Source organism: Hemicordylus capensis, chromosome 5 (genome assembly GCF_027244095.1).
Source record: "Hemicordylus capensis ecotype Gifberg chromosome 5, rHemCap1.1.pri, whole genome shotgun sequence".
In the NCBI taxonomy this organism is placed as follows: Eukaryota; Metazoa; Chordata; class Lepidosauria; order Squamata; family Cordylidae; genus Hemicordylus; species Hemicordylus capensis.
The window spans coordinates 251,934,033-251,961,406 of NC_069661.1; the positions used below are offsets into that span (position 1 = coordinate 251,934,033).

Sequence of the window (27,374 nt, forward strand, 5' to 3'; positions counted from 1 at the left end):
AATCAAAGTAAATCTCTTAACTGTTCAGAATTCTGAAGCTGCCCCAAGACAGAAGCAGAGAAGGCTGGAGGGGGTTGTGTGCAAATGCACAGGGGAGCAGGAGCTGCAGGCTGCCTTTATCTATCCCTCTGTCTTTCTGCTTATCTTCCCTAAGGTAGCTGTTTGTCCTAGGAGTTCAGAAGGGAAGGGAGAGGAACAATGGGCTGCTAAAGGGGGGAGAAAACTAACACAGAGAAAACTGCCTGCAGCTCCTGTTTTCCCTACGTGGTGTTTGCCTATGATTCCCTCCAGTATTTTTCCTGTCTGCAGGGGAGCTTCGAAATGTTCTTCGTCAAAGGCTGGCTTCCACGTGGCTTCTTGTGATGTGATGAATGTACGCTGTAGCTAGGAGGCTTCTGGTGTTCCAGTGCAAGAGTTACATTAGATGAGATTACTATCAGAGCACCTGACTGCATGGCTAGATTTATTCCTGCATTTTGTCTGTTTGGTAGTATATAGTTCAGTGCCTCTAAGAAATGGGATGGGTTTTCTTCAGGCTGGCGATTCTGGAGAATTCTTGGATGAGTTCACGGATCTTACCACAGTTGAACGCTCTGTGTGCATGGTGCTGGAGCATGAATGCAATGCTCATTCTTAAAACATAACATGCTGTGCAGGCTGTATGAGTGTGCAGTGGTTTTGTGCCATTGTTCTTCCTCACATTGTGTGTGTGTGTGTGTGTGTGTAGGAGAGGAGAGGATGTGTGCATATACTGCAACCTCAAGGACTAGTGGAAAGATGGGGTAGAGAATTTTTTTTAAAAAGCATTATAATTGCATATTATTACAAACATTATTATTGCATGCTGGTGGTGGTGGGGGGGAGAAAGTCGAGGAGGCTGTGGTGGTGGGGAGGAGTAGGCGACGGAGAGGAGAGGTGGCTGGGTGGCCGGCGGAGCCACGTGGGCCCAGCTGGTGTGGCGGCAGTGACGGGTCTGGGCCCAGCTGGGAAGAAAGGGGGGGAGTGGGCGGTGGGGAGGAAAGGCGGTTGGCTCTAGCTGGGTCGGCCTTGGTGAGGAAGCAGCGGCGGGTCTGGGCCCTGTGTTGAGGCGGTGGCTGGGCTGCAAGGAAGAGGCGGGGGGCCTGGCTGGGCGGACGGCAGAGCTGCGCTGCGCCCGGCGGGGGTGAGAGGTGGGCAGTGGAGCCGTGCTGCAGAGCAGGCTGGGTGGGGGGGCAGAAGTGGGAGGCGGCAGTGGTGGTGGGGAGGAGAGGCGGCTGGGCTGGCCACGGGCCGGCCACAGTGAGGAAGCGGAGACTGGGGCAGAAGGTGGAGGGGAAGAGGTAACCGCTGGCCCCAAAGAGCGCACAGATGCTCTGTGTGAGGTCGGCTAGTATAAATTAAATAACAACAATTCTAGGACTGTATCAAAAAATGTGTCTACCCCCTTTCATTGATTTAGGAGAATGGGTATCTCCCTTTCCCCCATTGCATGCCAGGTGCGAGGAGAGGATTCGAGCCGAGGAGCAGGCTCAGATTACCTCTGCATGAACTTGAACCAAAGACCCATTTGTCTGTGCCTGGGAGGAAGCCCAGGAATCCTCTTTCTGCAGGGGTGTGTGTGCCTCGGCTGCTGCCTACGCTAAACTCAAGCAAATGAGGGCGTTGTTTACTGGTTGCCAAAGGTTTGGGCAGCTTGTACATAAACACCTTCAGGCAACTTGTTTCCTTGAGGATCTTACTGAGGCGCCCAAGTACCTATTTCCACATTAACTCTTCTCCCCGCAAGCGGCTTGGGCTTGCAAACACAGCATAGAAATGAAGCTGTCAGGAATATGAAATGACTGGGTTTTGCCCAGATGCCTTGGGAGTTTGGCTTTAACCTTGTTCTTAAAAAATGTCACATGCCATGCATCCTGATTTGTCGCAGTATTAGAGAGAGGTGAGGGGAAAGGAATGTAGGACTAAAGCTTGTTGTAGCCAGTAGCAGTTCTGTCTTTATCCTTTCCATGGAACACTGACATCCCTTTACCCTGCATTGCTAGATAATATCTTTTCAGTGTCTCCTGGCCGTCGGCCATACATTCTCCCCACACAGTTTCTTCTGATATTCTCAGAAAATGTGCAAATGAGAACTCAGGCAGCTGCCGGACTTCCTCTTGGGAAAGAAAACGGTTTCCCTGAATCTCAGCTGTTTCACAGCCGCGGCTTAAATACCTCATATTTGGATTCATTCCTGGAGCTTCCAGGCAGCCTATATTCAGGCCGGCCAACAAATTCATAGTCAGTCATAGACCAGAAACGCCGAACGCAGGTTATCTTAATGGCACTGCTTGAAAAGCCTCCAAAATGCAGATGGCTGCTGAGTGTTCTGAAGGATTTCCCTTGCCAACCTTGTGAAAATCTATACTTCTGAACTAACTGAAATGTTTCCCTCCTCCACGCCCCAAGCCTGAGGCCAGCTCTGTTTGAGAGACTTCCTCTCCATTTCCAACACTTGCATATCTGTTGACAACTAAGCCTGGGGGCTGCTTCTGATGTAATGGGCTGCCTTTTCCAAGGGATACGTGTGGAAAACTAACGGAATGACTCTTCTCCTGGCACTTGCAGGACAAATCATTCCGCGTAATGGGACAGGAAGCTGGTATCTGCCTGGTCTTTGCCTTTGCAGAACAAGGCTGTGATTCGGATCTCACTTTTCCACCTGGGTTCATCTATCTGTTCCTCTGGAGGGGGTAAACACTGTTTACATTGGTGCCATTGACTAACATTTTCTCAGAGCTTGTGTGATGGGAGTTGGAGAGGCAGCCAAGCCTGCCTGTGACCTACCAATAGCCGCTGTGCTGGTGTTACTGTTTCAGCGAGCTAAAATACCTGTTGGACAGTGCCAAAGGGCATTATCCATTTTCAGGGAAGATGTCTACTCCATCGTCTTTCCTATAGCTTGTCATTGAGTTTGTTGGGTGTATGGGAGGTTTCCCTTTGAGCCAGATGAACATTGAGATAACCGGGAACCAGTCTAAACATGTAGTGGAGGGAATGAAGGGGCTGCTCTTGTTTAGACACAAATGGTAAAAGTGAGTTGGGGTTGGACTGGATAAAGCATGGGTGTATGAAAGCTGACCTCATTGTGAACTAAGGGTCTGAGCCAAGAGGGTAGGCTGTGGTGGACTTCGGTAGCTTAAGGATACAAGAGGAGACGAAGAAATTAGATGGGCATAAGATGAGCTATGAATATGTCATTAATGCTGAATTGGCTTGCGTGTATTGGATTTTTAACAACTGCCAGAGTTTGTAGCTCTGCAGGTTGCAGTGGCTTGCTGTAAGATGTCTTACTCTTCCCTGCCTGCAAGGGTTGGGCTGGCTAATGGGGAGATCAGACTTTTCCTCCCCACAATTTTGGAGATAGATGTTGTAGTTGCAGCCAGCAGGCTTTCATTGCCTGAGGTGGTGCTTCCTGCATGGGAAGGAAGTGGCCCTGCTGTTTCATTGGTTGGCTTTGTTCACTTTGCTGTAGAAGGGTGGTAGTTGCCATTGATGATGCTACTCAGTATTTCTTTGGCGTTAGCAGTATGCTTAGAACTGGATTGTACGAGTGGAGGACAGTACAGCCAGGGCTTCTGTGGAAATCGTGCAAACTGAGCAAATATGCACAGTTTCTCCTCATTTTGCAAACATTCTGCAACTCTTACTATATTTTGGTTTTGGTAAATGGGCAAACTATGCACGGCATTTGAGCCCCTCTCTCATCCCCCTAGTGATCCAATTCAGCCACTTCTCCGGCCTCTGGGATCTCAGAAGGCATTACCCTTTGCATCTGTAAGGCTAGATATTCTTCCAAAATAACAAGGGTTGGAGTCTGCACTATCACAGAAGTTACAGCATGTCCACAGTCAGCCTGCAGACCAGCTATGGAGTTGTGGGTCTTCCTCTTGGTTCACGTGAGCTGAAAGGGCATTTTTGCTCCCCAGTTATCATTGTCCTGGGGTCCCCTGTTGAGCTGCTTTGCCCTCAGCCGAAGAGGTGTTGGTTGTCACTCTGTTCTTTCTCATCCTGGCTCTTTCTGTGACCAGAGAGTGAGACGGAGCTCGTTCCTCTGCCTTCTTGTGTGTGGCCCTGCCTTTCTCTCCGTCGTTCTCTTAAAGGAATAATTTTGGACTGCTCGTGGGAATGCCTGACTGTTCTCTGTCTGAGGTAGGCAGAGGGTTGGCTGGCTAATGGGTAGAACTATTCAGCCATCCCTTCCATGGCTGGGTTGCTGCTTCATGATCCGTCTGCTTCCTGCCCTTGATCAGGGGCGCTGCTCCTATCTTTATAGGCCTGGGCAAGATGGGACTACCCCAGGCCTGCTCAGCTTAAGCCCCCTATCTGTTTTTGGAGTACAACTCCCATAATCCCCAGCCACAGTGGCCAATAGCCAGGGATTATGGGAGTTGTAGGCCAACATCTGCAGGAGCGCCGAAGTTGAGCAGCCCTGGACTATCGCCTGAATCCCCACATCCGCCTCAGACCATTTCAGACCATGAGCCCTTTCTCACGATCATTGAGACCGCGCAAGTGCATGGTGCACTGTGGGTGTCCCCGGGGGCCGACCGGGAGCCCTGAAGTCTCCCAGCCTGACTGCAAGCAGCCAGTGCTGGCAGACCATTTAAAATAAAAGGCGCTAAGGGAGTGCTCACTCGCTTAACCCTGTTTAAGAGGCTGGTCTCTTCAGTGGGTTTGGCTCCTGGAGGTTCTTACGATCAGCCAAGACCGGGCTTGGCTTTGGCTGATTGTAAGAACAGCCACTCTGTCTGATGTCTCTGAGCCCTCTGAACATCTGTTTTGGGGTTAGTATGTGCAGCTTTTCTTTCTCTCTTGGAAGACAGTACTGCATTATGAAAGATTTGATTAGAAGCCATAAGAGCCTTTATTAAAAAAGAAACAAAAAACAAAAATAGCCAAGCCTTGACAACTAACATTTCTTGGAATTGAAAGACAAAATGCTGCTTCTAGAGAAAAAGATATTACTCAAGTCCTGTCTGTGTATCATGCACACATGGTGAGCAGGTAACATGTGACTTTGTTTACTTTGCATTAACAAACAGTTAATGGGGATTTTTTTCAGACTGTTTACCAGTTCTCATGTTCTCCCTATTTAGTGAGTATTATAATTTGTTGAATATGAGCAAATCTTGTGAGGGCATTAAGCACTGAAGCAATTTCCTCTAAAACCAGATCAACAGTTCAATCTGTTCAGATCTGAGATCGACCTCGTAAGTTCCCAACCAGTCTTCACCACTCTTTCTCCTTCTCTTGGATCCCCCCGCCCCGCTTCTTCTTTCTCTCACTTGTCTTAATTTGGTACATGTCCCAGCTGTGGGTCATTGGGGAGACTTAGACAGTTCTTCTCCTGGGGTCCCCCCCCCCGGCCTTCATTTTGGGATGCATGCTGGAGTGATTTGGGGTTTCTGGAATTTTTGATTGCCAAAAATTCTATGCATTTGCTTCATTTGTATAAAAGTCATATAATTTTTTCTCAGAAAATGTTACAATGCAGTTTTTACATCCTAAATAAATTGTGATCTGATTTGACATGTAGTTTGTCCTATATTCAGTTCACTCACAGAGAGAGAGAGAGAGAGAGAGAGAGAGAGAGAGAGAGAGAGCAAGCACCATATAATTTTATATGCTGTATAAATATCTGAGTTTTTCAAGTAGTTGAACTGAAATATTTGATATCTGGTGAGGGGATGTTGGAAATCAACACACTTAATCTGGCTTAAATGTTCTGAACAAATTGAAAGTTAACTTGAAAATTATTTATATTGGAATACTTCTTAACAGGACAGCTCAACAATACAACAGATTTAAACAAATAGATATAAAGAAGAAAATTCAGGCACTGGGAAAAAAAAAATACCGACAAGCAGCTTCTGGTCTAAGTTCCACTGAAATATGTGGCATTTAAATTGTCTCTTTGATGCTTAGTCATTACTTACTGGTCTGGGTGTCTCCTGACGTGCTGCTTTTTAGCATACCCTAAGATAAGTTGCTGCTAACTTACTGGTCTGAGTCCAGCAGTTCTCTTGCACTGAGGGTACCCTTCTCTTTCACGGTCATTGTCTGTAGAAGTGTTTACACTACCTTGTTCAAATTCACACTGAGGCAGTTATGATTCAGAAGAATTCCTTGAACTGCCTTTCCCACTTGCCTGCCATGTTCCATCTCTCAGTGGATTCACCATACTTTGGAGGCCCTTTATGGGCCTCTGAACCGGTTTGAAGAACCAGCGGTTCCGCTGGCTTGATGGCGGGGCGTGTCTAACTTTAAGAGTGGAGGAGGCTGCACTTACCCTTCCCGTCGCTCCCCCCCCCCCCCCGCCAGTGTCCATTTTATTCCAAGCCCATTGGGGCAGCAGCGTACCTCCCTGCTGCCCCGTTGTCCGGATATGACTGGAAGTCTCCGGCCCACTTGCGCTTTTAAAGCAGCACCCCTGCTGCCTTTGAGCCTTCCTGCCGCACTTCCGTGCACATCCCAACAACAAAGTAAACCAAAAAGCGAAAAGTATTCCCTCAACCGTCTTTTATGCCAAGCCCCACAGCTTGAGGAAAGAAGTGAGACAAGTTGTGTTTGCTCGGTGTTGGTTTCATTTTCAGCTGACACAATCATAGCTTTAGTCTTGCGTTTGTTTGTTTTTCATTTCTGAAGGCTATTGCAAGTAAATTTTCCTCGGTGGGGGGAGGGGGAACTATTTTCCAGAAACTGTCCTGTTCTGGAAAACTTTATGCTTTGTATTGCTGCGTGCAGGTTCTCAAATGAGAATCTAGTTCTCCCTCTAGTCCTCAAACCTTGTCTGTCCTCACCCATTGCCTTGTGAGTTTGTAATACATAGGAAGCTCACCCTGCCATTTGGAGTGGAGCCACACTGCGCAGTAGCTGGATAGTCTGTGTTCCTTCCAATAGACCTCTGCAACCACGGTGGTTTCAGATATATCAGCGGCTCTAGACTTGGCCTGCAAGATAGAGGTGGTGATGGAGTTCCAGGTGTTGGGCAAATCTGAGTCTGTGTCATTTCCAGGTTCCTACAAGCAGACCAGTCTAAACATAATTAATCTCAAATCCATCCACTAGGATACAGCAAGCAGACCATTTTACAGATGGGCAGTTATTTCAGCCTGTCCCATATGATGTTCAGTAGGGCTTTGTAGACATGTTTTTGTAAACAAATCTGCTGAGAATTGTTTTTGAAATCTAGTTGAAAGCCTGCTTGCTTAATGATCCAAGATAAATAATCGACACCCTTAAGCTGACCTAGGCTATGCTGTTTCATTCTTAATCAGGAAAGAAACATTATTGTCTCTGAAGAAGGCGATGCACTGTAACCTATTGGGCCAGGGTGTTTTATTTCCCAATCTTCTATCCAACACCTTTCTGCGGCCTTGCCTCCCCCTTTTGTGGGGGTTTCCGTTGCGTTATTGAGACTTCTTGCTTGGGTGGTTTGACTACCTTGGCCAAGCTCATGGAATGCGATGGGGAGAGGCCAGCTGCTTTTCTGAAGATGCAGCCAGCTCTTTAGCTTTCGCTCCCCCCGCCCCCCCACAAACACCAAAATGTTAACTCACTGGTGGTTCAGCTTTCAAAACAAGGCTTTGTTGGTTTGTAACATAAGAAGAATGGAAGTAGAATTCCTGCCAACAGAGAAATGTTTCTGGGAAGAACCCTGGAAGAGCTCCAGGCCGGTGTCCCATGCTTGAAATGCAGGCTAAATGCTACAGACAGAGAGGGTGTTGGGGGAGAAAGCTTTGTATGGGGCACAAGTTATTGTGGGATGTGTTCAGTGGAGGTCCCAACCCTTTTAAGACATGGTGCTATGCTTCAGTTCTAGGGGATTCAGTGAGGAAGCTCCTTGATGGATATTCTCTAGATATAAAATATTTCTGGCTCTGATTCAGTGTCCTCTTCCAGACGAGTCCAGAGTCTCTGCTTACTAGAGCAGAGCTGAACACATTGCTGGTCTTGTGGAAGCAAGCATGACTTGTTCCTTTTGCTAAGCAGGGTTCACCCTGGTTGCATTTGAATAGGAGACTAGATGTCTCAACACTGTAAGATACTCCCCTTAAGGGATGGGGTGGCTCTGGGAAGAGCATCTGCATGCTTGCATGCATGTAGAAGGTGCCAAGTTCCCTCCCTGCCAACATCTCCAAGACAGGGCTAAGAGAGACCCCTGGCTGCAACCTTGGAGAAGCCGCTGCCAGTCTGTATAGACAATACTGAGCTAGATAGACGAAGGGTCTGACTTGGTATAAGGCAGCTATGTTCCTATCTCAACTTTTGAACCACTAGCAACTTGCAGTTCTGCAGCTTCTGTGGTTACATCATCTTCTTTCTCTCCTCCTCTGCATCCTGGGAGATCTGTCCAGGTGGATGGAAATCGAGCTTTATTTCCACTTGGTGATGGGCTCAGCAGCAGATGAGAGGCGTGTCTGTGTCTGTCTTTGCCTAACTTTGCCACTCTTCTGGTGACTTAAATGTTGCAGTTAGGCAAGAACAGGCGTTCTGGCAAAGCTTCCATTAAGCTTTTAGGATTGGTCTTTTCTCTTTCATCTCATGCTTCCAAAAATGGTCCATAGCTAACAAAACATCTGTAACTAGGTAAGCTTTGAATATGCTGTATAAGTGATCAGTGAAGTTTATAGGAACTGTTGGAAGGATCAGAATTTATTCAGAAATTCAGCTCCTACTGGTTGGCTTTTCAACAGTCTTTGAAACTACCTCTTGATCAGTTGCCCACATTCTTTCTTTTTCAAGGCATTAAAAATCTGCTTTTGTCATTTGTCTGAGGCTCTAGAGATAGAGCTGGACTCTCTTCTGCTCAAGGGGGACTGGAAGAGTAGAGATAAGTCTCCTTTCTCTCCTCCCTGCATTGGATAGAGATAGAGATAGAGATAGAGATAGAGATAGAGATAGAGATAGAGATAGAGATAGAGATAGGTGTGTGTGTGTGTGTGTGTGTGTGTGTGTGTGTGTAAAAAATATAAATATAAAATGTCCCAGGTAAAGGGCTAAGAGAAAACGACTTCAAGACATACATTTTTGTTTATTTAATGTGTTTTTATCTATGATTTTTATCTTATGAATTTTTAAATGTGTTATGTTTTAGTTCTGTACACCACCTAGAGATTTTTATTTTTATATATAAATTCAATCAATCAATCAATCAGGTGCTGCTAGTCAATAGAAAAGTCAATTGGGACAGGATGATTCAACCAGCTCTGGATGGGGTTGTACTCCCCTGGAAAGAGCAAGTGCACAGCTTGGAGATGTTGCTGGATCCAGCTCTGTTTTTGCATGCTCAGGTTTGCACAGCTTCGGTTAGTCCCTTTCTTGAGAAGGCAAATCTGGCCACAGTTACCCATGCCTTAGTCACGTTGTGGCTGGTTTATTGCAATGCACTTTATGTGGAGCTGCTCTTGAAGATTTTTCAGAAACTTTGGTTGGTGCAGAATGCAGCTGCCAGGGTTCTCTCTGGAACCGCTCGCTCGGAGCATATTACACCTATTTTGAAAGAGCTGCACTGGCTGCCAATTTGTTTCCCGATCCGATTCAAGGTGCTAGTTATTGCCTTTTAAAGCTCTTAATGGTTTGGATCCTGAAGGACCACCTGCTCCCGAGGGTTTCTGCCCGCCCAACAAGATTGTCAGAGGGGCCTTTGCTCTGTGTGCTGACGTTGAGAGAGGCTAAATTGCTGCGCATGTGGGACAGGGCATTCTCTGTTGTTGACCCCAGCCTCCGGAATGCTCTCCTAGTGAATGTCGGCTCTTTGACATCTGCGGCTACTTTTAAAAAACAACTAGACTTCTTTTTATTTGTTCAGGCTTTTACCTCTTGGGGGCTGCCAGGTCTCTCACCTTTCCTGCTTGTCTCTTTTTATTGTTGTTTTTTGGTGTGTTATAGTTTTTACTGGTTAACTGATTTTAAGGTTTTAAATGTGACTTTTATGGAGTTCTATTACATTTTAACTTTTGTAAACTACCTTGGGATGTCTTATGAAAGGAGGTATTGTAATTGAAAGATAAATAAACAAACACACACATAAATAAAGCAGGTTCCCCACAGAACTGGCTGTAACTATTTGGTGCCTTGGACCAAGTTGGAGATTTTATTTATTTATTGTTAAATTGTATACCACCTTTCATTAAAACAATCCCAAGGTGGTTCACAGAAAAATTAAAACAAGATACTAAAAATCAACAATTAAAATATTAAGCTAAAATATAAAAACATGAATCTGACTAAAGATTAAAATACAAGCATCACATAACCATACAAAATACAATATACAAAGAAGCAGCAGTAGAGACAATAATATAAAAGCCTGGGTAAAAAGCCAAGATTTAAACACATGTTCTAAACAGTGTGATGGATGTGGCTCTGGATTGAAAGGATGTGGGGGAGAAGTCCTCTTACGGCTACTCAGGACCCATAGACTTAACTCCCAGCTACTTCTGGTTTGGCCTGGAAGAAGTTTGAGATTACATCCTGTTGTTGCTAAATGACTCTGGTGGTCCTCCACTGACCTCACAGGAACCAAGAAGTCAACCTTCAGGATGATGCCTATCTGCAGGAAATTTTGCTTATGTAAATGTTGGATGACCCAGCCTTGACTTTTGAGGGATGAGATCATCGTTTGTTTTTTTTAAAATTACTTTTCCTGGGGAGGTTGTAGGATGTTCCTTGATTTGGTTGCAATCTTGGTATGTTTAAAAAAGGTGTTGTTAGTCACATTGCTTATAATTGTGTATGTGGGAAGCCATTATGATAGTTGCTTTTTACTTTTTTAAAAAGTATGGCATTTAGAATAGATTGGGTCTTCTTTAGTTTACCTCTGAAAATGGCTTTTTTCTGTGAAGCAATAGAAGATGACATTTCAGTTAACAGCTCTTTTTCTCCCCCCTCCCCCCTCTCTTTTAAACAGATGGTTTGTTCAACCAGTACATCAGTCAGCAGGAATACAAACCACGATGGGGTCAGATAATCCCTAAGAGCACCAAAGGTGAGGAAGTACCATAAAATGGCGGACATCTTCCATATCGATTTACTGTAATACAGTTTGTGGGCTATCCTTGACACCAGTTGGATTTGAGGAAGTATAGAATGCAGCAGCTCTGATTCTTGCTAGGAGCTGGCTACAGCGAGCACATTCAGCCTGCTAACTCATTTCATTGGCTGCCTGTGCACTACTGAGCCCAGCTCCAGGTGTTGCTTATGGCTTATTATGAAAGCCATGAAGTAGGCTGGTCTGTGGGAATGTCTTCTAGCCATATGAGCCTTGGCCCATGTCCTTTCCGGTTTTATGGGATCTCAAAGAAGAGCTTCCTCTGGTGATGCTCTGCCTTGAGAATCAGCGGCCAGGAACGGCCTGTCAAGCTCCTTCACTATTAGAATTAAGTGTATGAAGTTGCCTTAAATAGAGTAAGATTGCTGGTATATCTTGAGCCAATATTATCTGTTCTGAGTGGCAGTGCCTCTCCATGGTGTCAGTAGAGTTCTTACCCATCCTAGTACCCGAGATGGATCTCAGGCATGCAAAGCCTGTGCTCTACCATGGAGCTATGCTCCTTCCCACTCAGAGGGTGAGCATATAAACTATGTTGTATCACCTGAGGTCACTGGCCCATCTAGCCTGGTATTGTTTCCTCTGACCTAGCAATGACTTCTCAAAGTCTCTCGGCAGAGGCGTTTCTCTGCTAATGGAGTGCCTTTTATTTGGGAAGTGAACCTGGGCCATCTGCATGCAATGATCAGAGATGGTTAATGAGGTCTGCCTGCTGTCGGTTTTATTGGTGTCCAATCATCCCTCGCCAACCACGGTTTTCCCATATGCAGTTTTGAGTATCCATGACTGGGAAATTGTGACCAGTCTCGCCAACCGCGATCCGAGTATCTGCAGTTTGAGATTTTTAAAAAAGTGATTTTGGGTGGTTTTCCTGGAGGATTCAGAGGTTCAATCTGCTCATTCCTCTTGCTGACCCTTCCAACTCCTCATGATTTAAACTGACTCTGAGTGTTTTTTTGGGGTTCACAGTTTCCCAGAAGTTCAATTTGTTCAGCCCTCTTGCTTATTCTTGGTGATTTTAAAGGACGCCAGGTGATTTCTGGGCAATTTTTGTAGTTTTTCCTTGATTTTTTGGTCTTGTTGAAACTTCAGTTCCGCTAACCCCCTGTTTCCCATTTATTTCAATTGCTCTCCAACCGCGAATTTGCCAGTGGCGAGGTTTTGCCAGAATGGAGCCCTCATGGTTAGCAAGGGATGACTGCATTCTACTATACCAAAACTGTACCTTGTCACCTAAAACACCCTTTAAGGCAGAAAGGTGGTGGATGGTGAGCTTTAACAAAATTGCTGAAAACCCTAATATTTTATGAGGCCTTTGTTTAGTGTTTGCAGCAGGCCTCTATGATGCTCTGCCCCTTTGTTTTATCTGCTGTTGTTTTTATTTACTATATGCTATGGAGGGTTTTTTATTATGTTGGTTTGGCTTTTATGTTGCATGTGATGCTTTATATTGTATTTGTTTCTCTTGTAAGTCACATTGTGAGGCCTTATTGGCTTGAAAGGTGGGATACACATTCTTTTCATAAACCATAAATATGCAAAGTAAATAACTTTTTACTAACAGCTCTGGTCATAAGCTTTCAGGATGGTGTTCATTCTTCAAACTGGCTTGAAGGAACTAAGTGATGGCTGTGTGCTGGACCCCTGCTAACTGAGCAAAGAGACTCCTTTTAAATTGGCGATTCTCTTATATTTAGCAGGGGGAGAGTAACTGGCCCTGTCCAGCCACAGCACAGCATCCCTCCAGTGGCTGTTGCTGGTATCTGCCGTGTTTCTTTTTAGATTGTGACTCCTTTGGGAACAGGGAACCATCTTATTTATGTATTTTTCTATGCAAACCGCTTTGAGAACTTTGGTTGAAGAGCAGTATATAAATATGCACCGTAGTAGTAGTAGTAGTAGTTGTTCCTGGTTGTCCAGGGAATTCTGGTGTTGGGATGGGAAGTAAAAGTAATTTACAGTGGGCACAATCCACCACGTTTCCCCAATTCATATGAATAAGTAGTACACAGGAACACTGATACTTTCCATGTCATTTGATAGTAAAAGCACTAAAATAAAATATCCCCTGTAGAGTGGCAGCTGCTGGAGGACCATCGCTGGTCACAGCTGCTGCCCCGTGTGCCCCTGGAGTGCTGGCCTTTTCCCCTGTGGTGCCGCCTGCCCACGTGCTCCTCAAGCGCTGTTCTCTCCTCTACCTCCCCCCAGCGGACACTGAACAGCCGCTGCCCCGCCTGCGCCTCTAGGACTGGGCTCGTTCCCTGTGCTGCCTGCGCGCTCTTCAGATGCTGCCCTCTCTCCCCGCAACGGGGGTTTAACACAACATCCCTGCAGGGCAGAGCCGGCACAAGGAAGGTCTTCCTCCAAGAACTGACCATCACTGACTGGCCAGGGCTTCCTTATCCCTCCCAGGCCTCGCAAGTCTTGTGAGATCCAGGAAGCCCTGGCCGGTCAGTGATGAGGGCCCGTTCTCGGAGGAAGACCTTCCTCGTGCCAGCTCTGCCCTGCCTTTGGCGCTCTACTGGTCTGCAAGGATGACGAGTTAGACCCTGCTGCACGGAGGTCGGAGAGAGGGCAGTAGTGCATGGGGCGGCTGTGGTGGCTGGTGGTTGGCCCTTCGGCAGCCTCCTCTCTACAGGGATGTTTCCTTAGTGCATCCTGGCAGGGAGAAAGGCCATCATTTAGGAAAAATCCGGGCGGGGAGAGAGGCCAGCCCTGAACATTGCCTTCATGGGGGGTGGGGTGGGGGGAGAAGGCCAGTGCTCCTTCTCTTCTTTCTCTCCTCTCACTCACCAGCAAAAACTGCAGATACGTGAACCCCTTACCCGCGGAGGTAAGGGAGGCTTGTCAAGGAGGCTTGTCCTCTGTTTTGAAACCGCAGATGTAAAGAACTGCGAGTAATGCAAACGTGGATAAGGAGGTTCTCTTGTATTGCGTAAAGTATTGGAAAACATCTAAACTTCAAGGATGTCCATTCTGGATGGATGGACTTGCCTGAGTTTTTGGAAACTAGGCATTCCTGAAACTGTGCTGCTTATTGGTGGTTGAATCTCTCCCTCTCCCTCTCCAAAGCAGTCTTGTAATAGATTTGTTGAGATGAGCAAACTCTTGGCTTTAAGCTCCTCATTCCCTTTGTTCCAACTGTCCCACTGAGATCTGCACACACTAAAACCATACAATCCTCTATTGAAATCAAACTGTGAAGTAATTGATAAATCAATTTATTGCATTATTATCTTACACTTCGCCCAAGGGTGAACAGGGGTGGCGTACGTGGTCTTCTGATTTTATCCATGCAGTAAGCCTGTGAAGTAGGTTCGGTTAAGGCAGAGGTTCTGTCTCAAGGTCAGCCAGTCATTCCTAGGCTTGAGCACAGATTGGAAGTCAGATGTCCTCCCCTTAAGTCCAATACTACCCACTGTACCACATGGTGTCTCACCCTCCTTCTGCATATTGCATCTTAGAATAACCAAACACTTGCTTCATTCTGGGAATGACCTGGTGGCGCAGTGGTAAAACTGCCGCCCTGTAACCAGAAGGTTACAAGTTCGATCCTGACCAGGGGCTCAAGGTTGACTCAGCCTTCCATCCTTCCGAGGTCGGTAAAATGAGTACCCAGAATGTTGGGGGGCAATATGCTAAATCATTGTAAACCGCTTAGAGAGCTCCGGCTATAAAGTGGTATATAAATGTAAGTGCTATTGCTATTGCTATTGCTATTGCTATTGCTATTGCTAATTATTTTTTTGCGGCTGAAATACAGTTCTTGAAAAATCTTCTCTAATCAAGATTCTTTTTCTTCTTAAACCCAAACAAGGTGATGGTGAGGACAGTCGGCCAGGAATGAGAGGTGGTCACCAAATGGTTATTGACGTTCAGACAGGTGAGCAATTAAAAAAACATTTTTTAAAAAAATATTGGGTCTGTTCAGATGGCATGTGAAACCACAGTTAAATCTTGATTTTGCGTGATGTTGTTTCCAAGCCTTGGGAGAGCACACTTCCCCCTCCCCTGCCCACACGTGAGTCAGAAGAATTCTGCTTGCACTTGTGTTGGAAACAAACCAAGCTTGGTCATCTGAACCAACTGATCTTGATTTATTCTAACCAAACTGCTTGAAATACATGGAGATCTGAACCCAAGATTTGTATTGGATTTCAGATCTATCTGTTTGAAGCAAAATAAACCAGAATCACTTGGTTCAGACATCTTAATTGATCTTGGTTTGCTTCTAAACACAGTCAGAAGTAGAATTCTTCCAGTTTGTGGGCAGAAAGGGGAAGGGAGAGCAACCAAGACTTAACTATGCTTCTGCCTGAATGAGTCCTGCAGCTATTCTGCATTTGAATGTGGAGTTTCATTGGCTATTCACAGGATTGAACTTGAAAACTGTTAAGAAACTTATGGAGGATGCTCTTCTCTTGCTGAGTTAGAGGCAGTGCTTGCAGCCCCAGAATCTCCTCTGCACCTGGTGCAGGCAAATTTTAATTTCATTGGAGAAGATCAACATAATCTCAGCAAAAATCGGGTTCAAACAAATAAATCCAGTCAACTGGGAGTTGGTAACTTGTATAGGCTAAAGGACATAAAGCATCAGGGGTACAGCTTTTGAAGCTGAAGTGTATGAGCCCTGTATTTAGTGTCTCGACCCCACCTTTTTGTAATTAGCCGCTGGGGCTATTTAATAAGCCTCCTGGCAACTTGATGCAGGTTTTGCATTGCACTCTGTTGCTGAGGCTGCTCTCTTCTTGTAGGCTGCCCTTGCTTTTCTGGTCCTTGCCTCCTGGATCCTTGTTGGGATGTCCTCGAATTGTGATTCGTAAGCCGAATCGCACTTCACCACATCCCTACTGTTCACCCATGTTTCTTGCTCACCTGACCTGCTTCACCCATGTCCTTGCCTTGTGACCTAGCCTGGAGAGCAGGAATGGCCTGCACCCGATCATTGCTTGGAGTTCCAGTTTGGTCACCTGGAGCTTTTGGACTTACATTTCAGAAAACCTTAGCTTTGGGCTTTGTTCCTGGGACTGGCCCTGGCCCGTGTCTCTGTACCCTCTCAGGATAGCACTAAGGTAGTCAAACCTCTTGAATTGCTGTGGCTCTTTTAAATTTGGTACATCTGTCTGGAGCCCCAAGGGTCAGGAAAGGCTTTCTGTCTTCCTCTGAGGTTTCTGTGGCTGCCACAGCCAGAGACATGATGTCATCAAGCGGGGCGGGTATCTGCTTGAGGGCCAAGAAACATTTCTCTTGGCGAGGCTCATTCGATGGTTTTGCTTCATGCTCAGGGTCTGGCTGCTGTTTTGTATGGGACAGATTGACTTATGGTCCAGGGTTATTTTTTGCTTTCCATTACCTCAGCCATGATGAACATTCTGAGTTAACCCCAGTTGACTCTCATGCCTCTGTAAACATCACTCTTATTGATCTGAAATCCTGATTACCCAAAGACGTTTGATCGATGGATGCTCCCAGGATAAGAAGCTAGAACGAAACTGAGTCCCCTCTCACCTGTATTTTTTCATTTAATGTTACTTTTACTTAAGCCTATATTCAGTTGGCATTTTGATTTATTTCAGTGTATCTTGGTGTTCTTAACTCTCTCCAGTTTTGTCAGCAACCTCAGTGACTACGGGAGAAATGGCTATGAATATAAAAAAAGCAAGCTCATTCTGAAATACAATTTGCTTGCTTTCAACCTCCGCCACAACTTCTTAGAATAGAATTTTACACCCAGAGAAAGCTAAATTAGGATAATTGTTCCCATCTTTCTTTAAATGAGGGAGAACTTGGGCTTGCTTTCGTTAATTACCTCCAAACAATTCCTCCCTTATTTCTTTTGTTGTCTGTTTTTTCCTATTCCTCATTTGTTAGATTGATGTCCTGTCTGAAGCCTTAAATGGTAAAATAATTTTGTACGATATAACACCTAGTTATAGGTAAAGGTAAAGTGTGCCATCAAGTTGATTTCGACTTCTGGCGCCCACAGCCCTGTGGTTTTGGTGCTTAATAAATATTACCTTTTAACCAATGTGAGCAGGATTGTCAAAGAAATGTTATGCAGCTGTGAAGCACCCCCTAGTGGGTGGAACATGCTACTGGGATTTGATTTCTTATTTCACAATGCACAAATGATGATGATGAGTTGTCAGAAATGTGGTGTTCGTGTTCGATGTATACTAGAAAATAAACCTTTGAATGTGCATGGCTAAGTGTGTGGGAAGGCTTGTTTCTAGAATTCTGTGGCTTTTCTCAATAGCAGATTTATATCTTCCAAATAGTAAAGCACGGTACTTAGGGTCAGAGGCCCCCCCAAATGTATACCCCTCTCCCAAGAAATGTCATTCAAGAATATTTGAAAGGATGTTTTCCATTTGGCATGTAGATGTTAGGATTATTCACATAGGGTAGGATGTCTTTGGGGAGTGGGTTGATGGTAAAAATGTCTCATCAGAATTTATTCGTTTTTATTTCTCTCGTGGAAAATACGGGAGCAGTATTTTATGTGCTCTCCCTCGGAAGTCATATTTTGCAAAATATTCCTGTTACGCCGTTGTGAAACTGCCAGACCTTCTCTGGATTAGTGTGGGGAGGTAGTGAAGGCAGCAAATGGGTTTCCCTTTGGGATGTTTGATTCTAGAAAGAAGTGCCACCCTACAAGGCTGAGATGACTTCAGGCACCAGCAGGTGGAAATGGAGCGATGTTGACCTCAGTGTGCGGGGTAGGGGGAGTGTGAGGAAGTGGTCCTTCAGGCACCTCGGTCTTAAGCTATTTAGGGCATTAAGATGGGTAAAAACCAGCACGTTTGTTCTGTTTGAATTGCCTTTCTTCTTGCTTTTGATTACCATTTGGAGGGGCCCGATGATTTTCTTAGGGTTTTTTTCGTCAGCCATCTTCTCTATTTGGATGCCAAGACAGCAGGGTGGGCTTTATTCTTACGTATGTATGTGCTGCTTCTCCTGTTATGATTTTATATCTGAAGACTAAAGGCTGATGTAGGCGTAATGAGTGCAGGTGGCTGCTCGTGGCCCTGTAGTCAGAGGGGGGCCTTCCACCTCAATCAAGATGTTACAGCATTACTAAGCTATTAATAGCTATATAACTTCCGTGGGGATGAATCAGCACTCAGTTCACCAACCAGCCGCCTTAGTGATCCTAGCTGCTTACATTTGATTACATTTTGTGGTGGGCATCCACGGTCATGTTACGGCTTTAGAGCCTTGGAAAGCCGGTGTTGCTATGCTTGCTTGCACCTCTTTAATTCTGCACATGCTTACACCTATATTTTGAATAGGATTAGATTTAAAGTAAAGTCAGTGAAGCCATCTAGTTATAATTGAAATTAATTTTTGGTTGCGGTATGGCTATGTATCAAGTTTAATAGTGTAGACTAATAATGTAATTAGTTCAATCATGTCTAGTTTAATTGAATGATGACTGTATCTATCTTATTAATATAGGGGTTTTTTTTGTTTGGTTGGAGACTGCAATAACGTTTGACTGACTAACCTACCTATATTTCAAAACTAAATGTGGGGTGGGGGGAAGGATTATGCAGAACAAATGTGCAAGTTGTATATTGGCCACTGTATATATCTGTATTTATTTATTTATTTATTTATTTATTTGATTGATTGATTTGCTTTCTATACCGCCCTTCCAAAAATGGCTCAGGGCGGTTTACAAAGAGAAACAACAAATAAATAATATGGCTCCCTGTCCCCAAAGGGCTCACAATCTAAAAAGAAACATAAGATAGACATCAGCAACAGTCACTGGAAGTACTGTGCTGGGGGTGGATAGGGCCAGTTGCTTTCCCCCTGCTAAATAAAGAGAATCACCACATTAAAAGGTGCCTCTTTGCCAAGTTAGCAGGGGTAATATTGTTCAAAGGCAGGATGGAGAAAAATGTGTTGAGGGAAAAGGAAAAGCTTTAGGTTGAACATTGAGAAGCTCTTCCTAGTTAAAAGTGGTTCACTGGACCAAGATGCCTGGGGAAACTTGTGGGACCTTATAACATGACCTGTGGGTCTTTCAGGCTACTTCTAAAATGTGGATTTCAAAATGTGGAATTACATCTTTGTATTTGACAGATGAAGGCTCTTACCTTAAAATCCTGGAGCCATGGCAGTAACTGCAACAATTAGAGCAAGCATTGTATGCACAGCACAATAGGCCGACGATGAGTGATCCCTTTTCTGTCTGACTTCCCCTGTCGTCCTTCAGATCACCTTAATGCTTGGTAGTGTCCTCACTTACCCAACACAGTGTAACACATATTTTTATGAGGAGCAGTATGAACAAGCAAAAACAGCTCAGCATGCTACATTGGGCTGGTGCAGGCACAATGCCCTGGGTTTTTTTTAAATGGGAGCGGCTGTGAAGTTCTACTTTTCCCTCACCTCTCTTGGATTTTGCTCTGCAGTCCTGAGAGGGGAGGGAGCTGCCAGCACTGAACTGTTTTCTGGCCTAAGAGAGCAAGGCCAAATAGAGCAAATAATGTTGTATTTAGCTGCAGAGGTACTTTATTTAAAAAGGCAGTGTTTGCTGTACAATTCTTGAGTTCAGTTGCAGACCAAAAATAACTTATTATTTATAGCACAGCGTCAGAAAAAGAATCTTGCCCATCAGCTGAGGAGAAGAGAGGCAAACGTTACTCATTTTAGAGTGGAAGATGGGTGACTGCTTTATCTTTGAGCTGGAATGTAACTGCGGAGTAAGATAAAAAGCAGACTTATCTCTTTGTGTACTTTGCTTCCTCCTGCCATTTTGAGCTTTGAGTTTATGATGGCGGTGACCCCCTCCCTTTGAATACTTTTAGATTTTGTTTCCACCAGTCTCCGTCAGAGTAATTCTGGTTTGCTACAGCCGCAGCCTCTAGACTCTGCATGATGTTTTGTCCGCGGCCCAGTAGGATGTGTGGCGTGTGCCAAATCTCTGTGTTTTTTCCTCGGTTATCAATCGGGCCATTGTGGTAACGATGGGTTTTGTGAGCTGTGAGAACTTAGGCACACAAAAGGGCTTGCTCTTTGCAAGGAACATTGGCTGCCCTGTGCCCAGAAAGGGAAGGGCAATTCAAGTTAATGACCCAAGGTAACCTTTCCGTGGTGAAGGCAGTAGCGCCCACCAATGCAGTTGCAGACAGAGGTCAATGACTAGATCTCTTTCTCTCTCTTTTTGAACCAGCTGTTTAATTGTTATCATATGGAAAGTTGGCTGGATGTCTCTTAACTAGTATGTTAGCCTTTTCTGATAAATAATTCTGGGATATAAATCTCTTTTAAAAAGAAAAGAAAAAAGAAAAAAACCCACTAACATAGTGGCCTTAAAATTTCCTTTGAGGAATGTTTTTCCTATTGGCTTATTGAGGAATTTCTGCGCATTATAGAAAATTCTGTGTGTATTCTGGGGCTCACATTTGGTTCATGCAGGGCTCTGGCTGTACTGGTGGCACTTTGCTATCATCCTGAATGGTGCTTAGAACTCCCTCAACACTCTCCTGCTTCAGCATGTTACTGGAAAACATCAGTTGTGCTGGGCATGTTGTCTTTTGAGCAGTTCGACCGCCATTACTCATCAACCAATTGAGGCAACCTCAGGGTTATCTGGAACAAGATTTGAATATTGCTGACCCTAATGGCCACCTTACATTAGCTTTGTTGAAGTTGACAAAGCATGCAAACTTGAAAGTAGAATGACCATTTCGGCTACCATTTAACCTTTTTCTCTCGTTTGATTTCTTTGCCTGTTTTGTGGTGGTAGTTGAAAGGTTGCTGCCAGTGATCCTGGAAGGTTTTGTTTAGTATTAATTTTCCAGTAATATGGAATTGACATAATGACTTGCATCTGAAGAGGAACTAAGGAGCTCACGTATGAGCAGGTGTGGAGCTATTTCTTGGAATGATTGTGGTAGAAACTCTTCTTGGGATTATGGCTCTTCCAGCCAACAGGATCACTCCCCTTTTTTTTGGTCCACCAAGGGTACATTTGTGTTTGTGCATGGGATGTGTGTATCCGTGCCCACACATTCCATTCCATTCATTCTTTCCACTTGGACTGCATTCCCTGCTGGGTCTAAAGCAGGACTGTGTTCAGGATGAGGGTATTGAAGGAAGGGCATGGTCAGGTGTCAAGTCGCCATTGACTAATTTCCATACCACTTCTGGATAACTGATATTTTGCTCTCATCTGGGTGTTACAATAGGGGTGAGTATAGAATCATTTGGCTGGAAAACATTGATGCTTTAGTTCAGTCCTTGCCCCGATATGCTCAGTCCGGGACAGACAATTGGGAAGAGGTCATTGGGTTTATTTTAGAGACATTTCCTCTAAAGCAGGGATTCTCAGCGTTGGGTCTCCAGATGTTATTGGACTTCAACTCCCATAATCCCCAGCCCCAGTGGCCTTTGGTTGGGGATTATGGAATTGAAGTCCAATAACATCTGGGGACCCAACGTTGAGAATCCCTGCTCTATAGAACATCTGAAGAGTGTCAGAAGGAATATTTGTGGCCTGGGAAGAAGACATGTTTAATCATCCCCCTATCTCCGCAAGCCGCTTATCTATCAATCCTTTCTCTTTTAAAATAATACTTTGTATATTATGTCTTAATGTCAGCTGCCTCTGACAATGCCTTCTCAGGCAGAAAGGCAGGCTATAAATATATTAAATAAGTAAATAAAGGAACAGGTTTGCAGCTTGTGGTGATTCAGTTCTTTCCTTGGATCACCAAATGGTGACAGTGGTAACGTGTAGCTTTTTACCATCTTTAGATTGTTTACTAGTTGCAGACTTTCCTTTGGAAAGATTACCAGGTTTCAGGTTGGACTACTGTGTGATCTATACTTGGGGCTTCCTTTGAAGATTGTCTGGAAACAATATACAGTGCTGGATTACGCTCTGGGCCCCAAAGACTGAAGCATATTACTCTAGTTTTACATCTTCTTAACTGGTTGCCAGGTTGCTTCCAGGTTCAACCCACAATCCTGGTTATTAGCCTTTAAAGCCCTAAATGGCTTGGGACTAGGATACCTCCGGTACCGCCTGCCTGCCACTTAAAATCAGCATTGGAGGCTGAGCTCTCTGCCCTGTTGTCATGTGGCATCATACAGGAAACGGGGAATTGGAGGAAGGATGTTGCCAGGTGCCAAGTCAACCCTACTGTTTCTGGATAACTGAGACTTTGCTCTTTTCTGGATATTAAAGGTAAAGTTGTGCTGTTGAGTCAGTGTCGACTCCTGGCGACCACAGAGCCCTGTGGTTGTCTTTGGTAGAATACAGGAGGGGTTGAGCATTGCCTCATCCTATGCAGTATGAGATGATGCCTTTCAGCATCTTCCTATATTGCTGCTGCCCAATAGAGGTGTTTGCCATAGTTTGCGAAACATACCAGCAGGGATTTGAACCGGCAACCTCTGGCTTGCTAGTCAAGTCATTTCCCCACTGCACCATTAGGTGGCTTGTCTGGATATTACAGTAGGGGTATTACATGGGAGTGGTGTACTGAGACTGTAAAATTGCCTCCCCCACCCCATGCAGATCTCCCTGCCTCCAGCTCTTCTTTTTTGTTTTTAGACTTCTTTTAAAAACATTTTTATTTCAGACTGCATGTAACTGCTGATAGTTGCTTTTTTTTTTTTTTTAGTTCTGTGATTTTACTGCTATCTTGTCAAAATTTGTACCTTTATTGAGCTTTACACTTTGTAAGCTGCTTGGGATGTTTAACAGAAAAAAAAAAGGGTATAAATAAAGATATATACAGGTGAAACTCGAAAAATTAGAATATCGTGCAAAAGTTCATTAATTTCAGTAATGCAAATTAAAAGGTGAAACTGATATATGAGACAGACGCATTACATGCAAAACGAGATAAGTCAAGCCTTAATTTGTTATAATTGTGATGATCATGGCGTACAGCTCATGAGAACCCCAAATCCACAATTCCAGAAAATTAGAATATTGTGAAAAGATTCAACAGTCTAGGCTCCAGGTGTCCCACTCCAATCAGCTAATCAATCCATAACACCTGCAAAGGGTTCCTGAGCCTTTAAATGGTCTCTCAGTCTGGTTCATTAGGAATCACAATCATGGGGAAGACTGCTGACTTGACAGTTGTGCAGAAAACCATCATTGACACCCTCCATAAGGAGGGAAAGCCTCAAAAGGTAATTGCAAAAGAAGTTGGATGTTCCCAAAGTGCTGTATCAAAGCACATTAATAGAAAGTTATGTGGAAGGGAAAAGTGTGGAAGAAAAAGGTGCACAAGCAGCAGGGATGACCGCAGCCTGGAGAGGATTGTCAGGAAAAGGCCATTCAAAAGTGTTGGGGACTTTCACAAGGAGTGGACTGAGGCTGGAGTTAGTGCATCAAGAGCCACCACACACAGACGGATCCTGGACATGGGCTTCAAATGTCGTATTCCTCTTGTCAAGCCGCTCCTGAACAACAAACAACGTCAGAAGCGTCTTACCTGGGCTCAAGAAAAAATAGAACTGGTCTGTTGCTCAGTGGTCCAAAGTCCTCTTTTCTGATGAGAGCAACTTTTGCATCTCATTTGGAAACCAAGGACCCAGAGTCTGGAGGAAGAATGGAGAGGCACACAATGCAAGATGCTTGAAGTCCAGTGTGAAGTTTCCACAGTCTGTGTTGATTTGGGGAGCCATGTCATCTGCTGGTGTTGGTCCACTGTGCTTCATTAAGTCCAGGGTCAACACAGCTGTCTATCAGGAGATTTTGGAGCACTTCATGCTTCCTTCCGCAGACGAGCCGTATGGGGATGTTGACTTCATTTTCCAGCAGGACTTGGCACCTGCCCACACTGCCAAAAGTACCAAAACCTGGTTCATTGACCATGGGATTACTGTGCTTGATTGGCCAGCAAACTCGCCTGACCTGAACCCCATAGAGAATCTATGGGGCATTGCCAAGAGAAGGATGAGAGACATGAGACCAAACAATGCAGAAGAGCTGAAGGCCGCTATTGAAGCATCCTGGTCTTCCATAACACCTCAGCAGTGCCACAGGCTGATAGCATCCATGCCACGCCGCATTGAGGCAGTAATTGCTGCAAAAGGGGCCCAAACCAAGTACTGAATACATATGCATGCTTATACTTTTCAGAGGTCCGATACTGTTCTATTCTACAATCCTTGTCTTCTTGGTTCCATGTAATATTCTAATTTTCTGGGATTGTGGATTTGGGGTTCTCATGAGCTGTACGCCATGATCATCACAATGATAACAAATTAAGGCTTGACTTATCTCGCTTTGCATGTAATGCGTCTGTCTCATATATCAGTTTCACCTTTTAATTTGCATTACTGAAATTAATGAACTTTTGCACGATATTCTAATTTTCCGAGTTTCACCTGTAATTCTTCATATACGTCCAGATTCTCCGTTTGTACCACCCAGCAAGGTCCCTCTCCCCATCTGTGCACTCTTTCCTCCCTTTGACCCTTTCCTTCCCAGCTGTGGAAGAAGCATGAGGGCTGCAGGGGGAGAAGGGGTTAGAAGCCCAGGGGGCATCTCCCTAGTGCCACTACTTGCCAATCCCTAGTGTAAAAGGGCTTGAACCTTCAGTTCTAAACACTATATGGCTTGAGATTAAAACCCACACGAATATAGACTAACTTGGAAATGGCATCTTTCACCTTGCTCATTTTGGGAGCTCAGGAGCAGCCTCTGTGCATGTATCCAGCTTCTGTAATAGAGGCATTCAGTATAATGCTGCAATACCTGACTATATCCAACTCTTCCATCTGGTTGCCCAGAATTATTATTTTTTACATACTTCATACATAGGAAGCTGCCATATACTGAGTCAGACCATGGGTCTGTCTAGCTCAGTATTGTCTTCACAGACTGGCAGCAGCTTTTCCAAGGTTACAGGCAGGATTCTCTCTCAGCCCTATCTTGGAGATGCTGCCAGGGAGGGAACTTGGAACCTTCTACATGCAAGCATGCAGGTGCTCTTCCCAGAGCGGCCCCTTCCCCTAAGGGAAATATTTTCCAGTGCTCACACTTCTAGACTTCCATTCTTATGCAACCAGGGTGGACCCTGCTTAGCTAAAGGTAGGCAACTTATGTCCCTCCCGCTGTTGTTGAACTATGACTCACATCACCTCCAACCACAATTTATTGTTGGGAGCTGGAGTGCCAGAGGTTGCCCTACCCCAAGCTACATAATCTCTCACAATGTCCAGTTGATCAGAGTTTTCGATTGAAACAGGATGTCATGCTTCAAATTGTTTGATTCCCAAAGTAATGCCTCTGTCTAACATTCTGATTAGAAACCGTTTACTTGTTTGGTGGCTGGGACGGGACTCAGGACCTGGCTGACTTCTGGGCGTACAGCGTGAAGGAGAACCAGTGGATGTGTATCTCGAGAGATACTGGAAAAGAGGTAAGTTTTCTTTCTTTTTAAAATGAGTGCATCTTGTGACGACTCTTGTGTTTTGCCAAGATAACACATTTCTTAAACATGCCTGTTTGTAGCTCAGTCTTGAGCCAGCAGCGATGTCTGCAACTAACATTCCCTCCCTCCCCTCAGTGCTTGTTTGGAGAGAATGTGAAGTCATGACCCTTTAGGATCTCAAATGCCTTTCATAATAGCTGATGGAAAAGTTGGCTGTTCTGTTGCCGAAGAAATAAACAAGATGCTTTGGCAGAACAGAATGAAAATAAAAAAGTTTAATGAAGGTTTTGGAGCTGATGGCAGACAGCAGTACCAAAAGCTACTGCTGAATGTCTCCCGGTATACAGGCCGAAGGAGCACTCAACGAAATGAGATGTGGAGAAGACAAGTGTCTGGAGAGCTGGGATCTGGAAGAGGTTTAAGCAGGTTTCACTCAAAGGGGTTAAAGTCCTCCCTCCCTCTCATTCAACTCCTCTAGGACTTAGCTGATCCAGCATACTGGTGAAATGTAAGCTAGGAAAAGTTTGAAGCTCCTCTCTACCATGAACTCACTCGGTGGCCTTAGGTGGTGTGGTGTGGTGTGATAGAGTGTGGACTGGGAGTCAGCAGACCCATGTTCAAATCTCTGCTCGGCTGTAAAGCTCACTGGGTGATCCTGGGCTGAATATTCCCCCCCCCCGGTGGCTGTGAGGATAAAGGGAGAACCTTACATATTCTCCTGGGAGGAAGGGAGGGATAAAAACATTGTTAATCTCTCTCCACCCCTCTTCTGCAATATGGGGTAAATGCTGGTGTACTGTAAAGCATTGTTGCAAGGAATACTATGGCAATGTAGTTGAAGAGCTTTGAACACTTGCAGGTCCTGTAGGAGTGCTAAAGATATGGGCAGGGGGAGTGTGTGTTTAAGTACACACACACACACACACACACACACACACACACACACACACACCCTCTAGAGTGATTGCTGCTTGTGCTGGTGTGTGTCACTTTGGGTCTCCCCTTTCCAGTCAGGAACCAGCTCTCTGTGTGGAGTAGCTGTTTGCTGTGCTGGGCCAAGAAGCTCACGCTTCTGGTGCGTGGTGAAAGTCTGAGGCCAACTGCAAAGGTCACAGTTGAAACTGGATAAATAAGCTCAACAAGGGAGATGCTTCCAATGTTCCTGTGAGAGGAAGGGCAGTGTGTTCGTAAACATGCCACTAAAAGGAACAATCTGTTGTATGGCGTTGCTGAGATTATCAAATGGATTCTAAGGGGGGAAAAATTGTTTTTCTTTTCCATTATACTATGTTTGTTCTAATCCTAGGCCTTAATGGCATCATTGCATGTGAGACTGAGTTGCCTGTTTCAGAGGCAGAGGGTGTGGTCTCTTCTTTTGGTAGTGAATGACAGGCTACCAGAGTCTTGGAAGAAGGTGGTTCTGTTGCTCTTGAGTGCAGAGTGGACATGTGAGGGCTTTTGCTCTGGGTCACACTGGCCCCGACTACTTCTTCCCTGAACTTGACCCAGAGCCCAATCCAGGATGGGTGGGAAGAGAATGGTTATGTTTCATTGAGGGCCCAGCTCAAGCTTCAGGCCTCTTACCATGGAGGGGAGGTTTGAAGCTAAACTGTAGATCATGCTTGAGGATGTTTATGGCAACTTATTTCTCTTGATTTATATGAGGAGTTCATATACAAGTACATATATAGTGCAAGGTAAGAACTTGTGGGAGTGGGTCCGGGTTGGAACAGAAGGAACCACATGGTGGGCAGTAAGTGACTGGCCCAGGCCCCCTTTGGTGGCAGGGGTGGAGGAGAGCGTGCTTGCAGAGGGAACTCTCAAGGACTTGCAGTCTGAGGGACAGCGCGTTCGGTGTATGGGAACTGCATGGTTCCCATGCACCA

The 27,374-nt window shown here is 45.0% G+C and overlaps 1 protein-coding gene across 6 annotated transcripts in view; it reads left to right on the plus strand.

Annotated features, from left to right (window-relative positions):
• The window catches only part of MKLN1 (muskelin 1), a 165,785-nt gene that overhangs the window by 83,401 nt on the left and 55,010 nt on the right, over positions 1-27,374 (plus strand). For all 6 annotated transcript variants that reach the window (XM_053254258.1, XM_053254260.1, XM_053254257.1 and 3 more), the window contains 3 exons: positions 10,934-11,011; positions 14,892-14,957; positions 25,364-25,476. In XM_053254258.1, the coding sequence (XP_053110233.1) occupies positions 10,934-11,011; positions 14,892-14,957; positions 25,364-25,476 (257 nt within the window). The remainder of the gene's footprint in view (positions 1-10,933; positions 11,012-14,891; positions 14,958-25,363; positions 25,477-27,374) is intronic.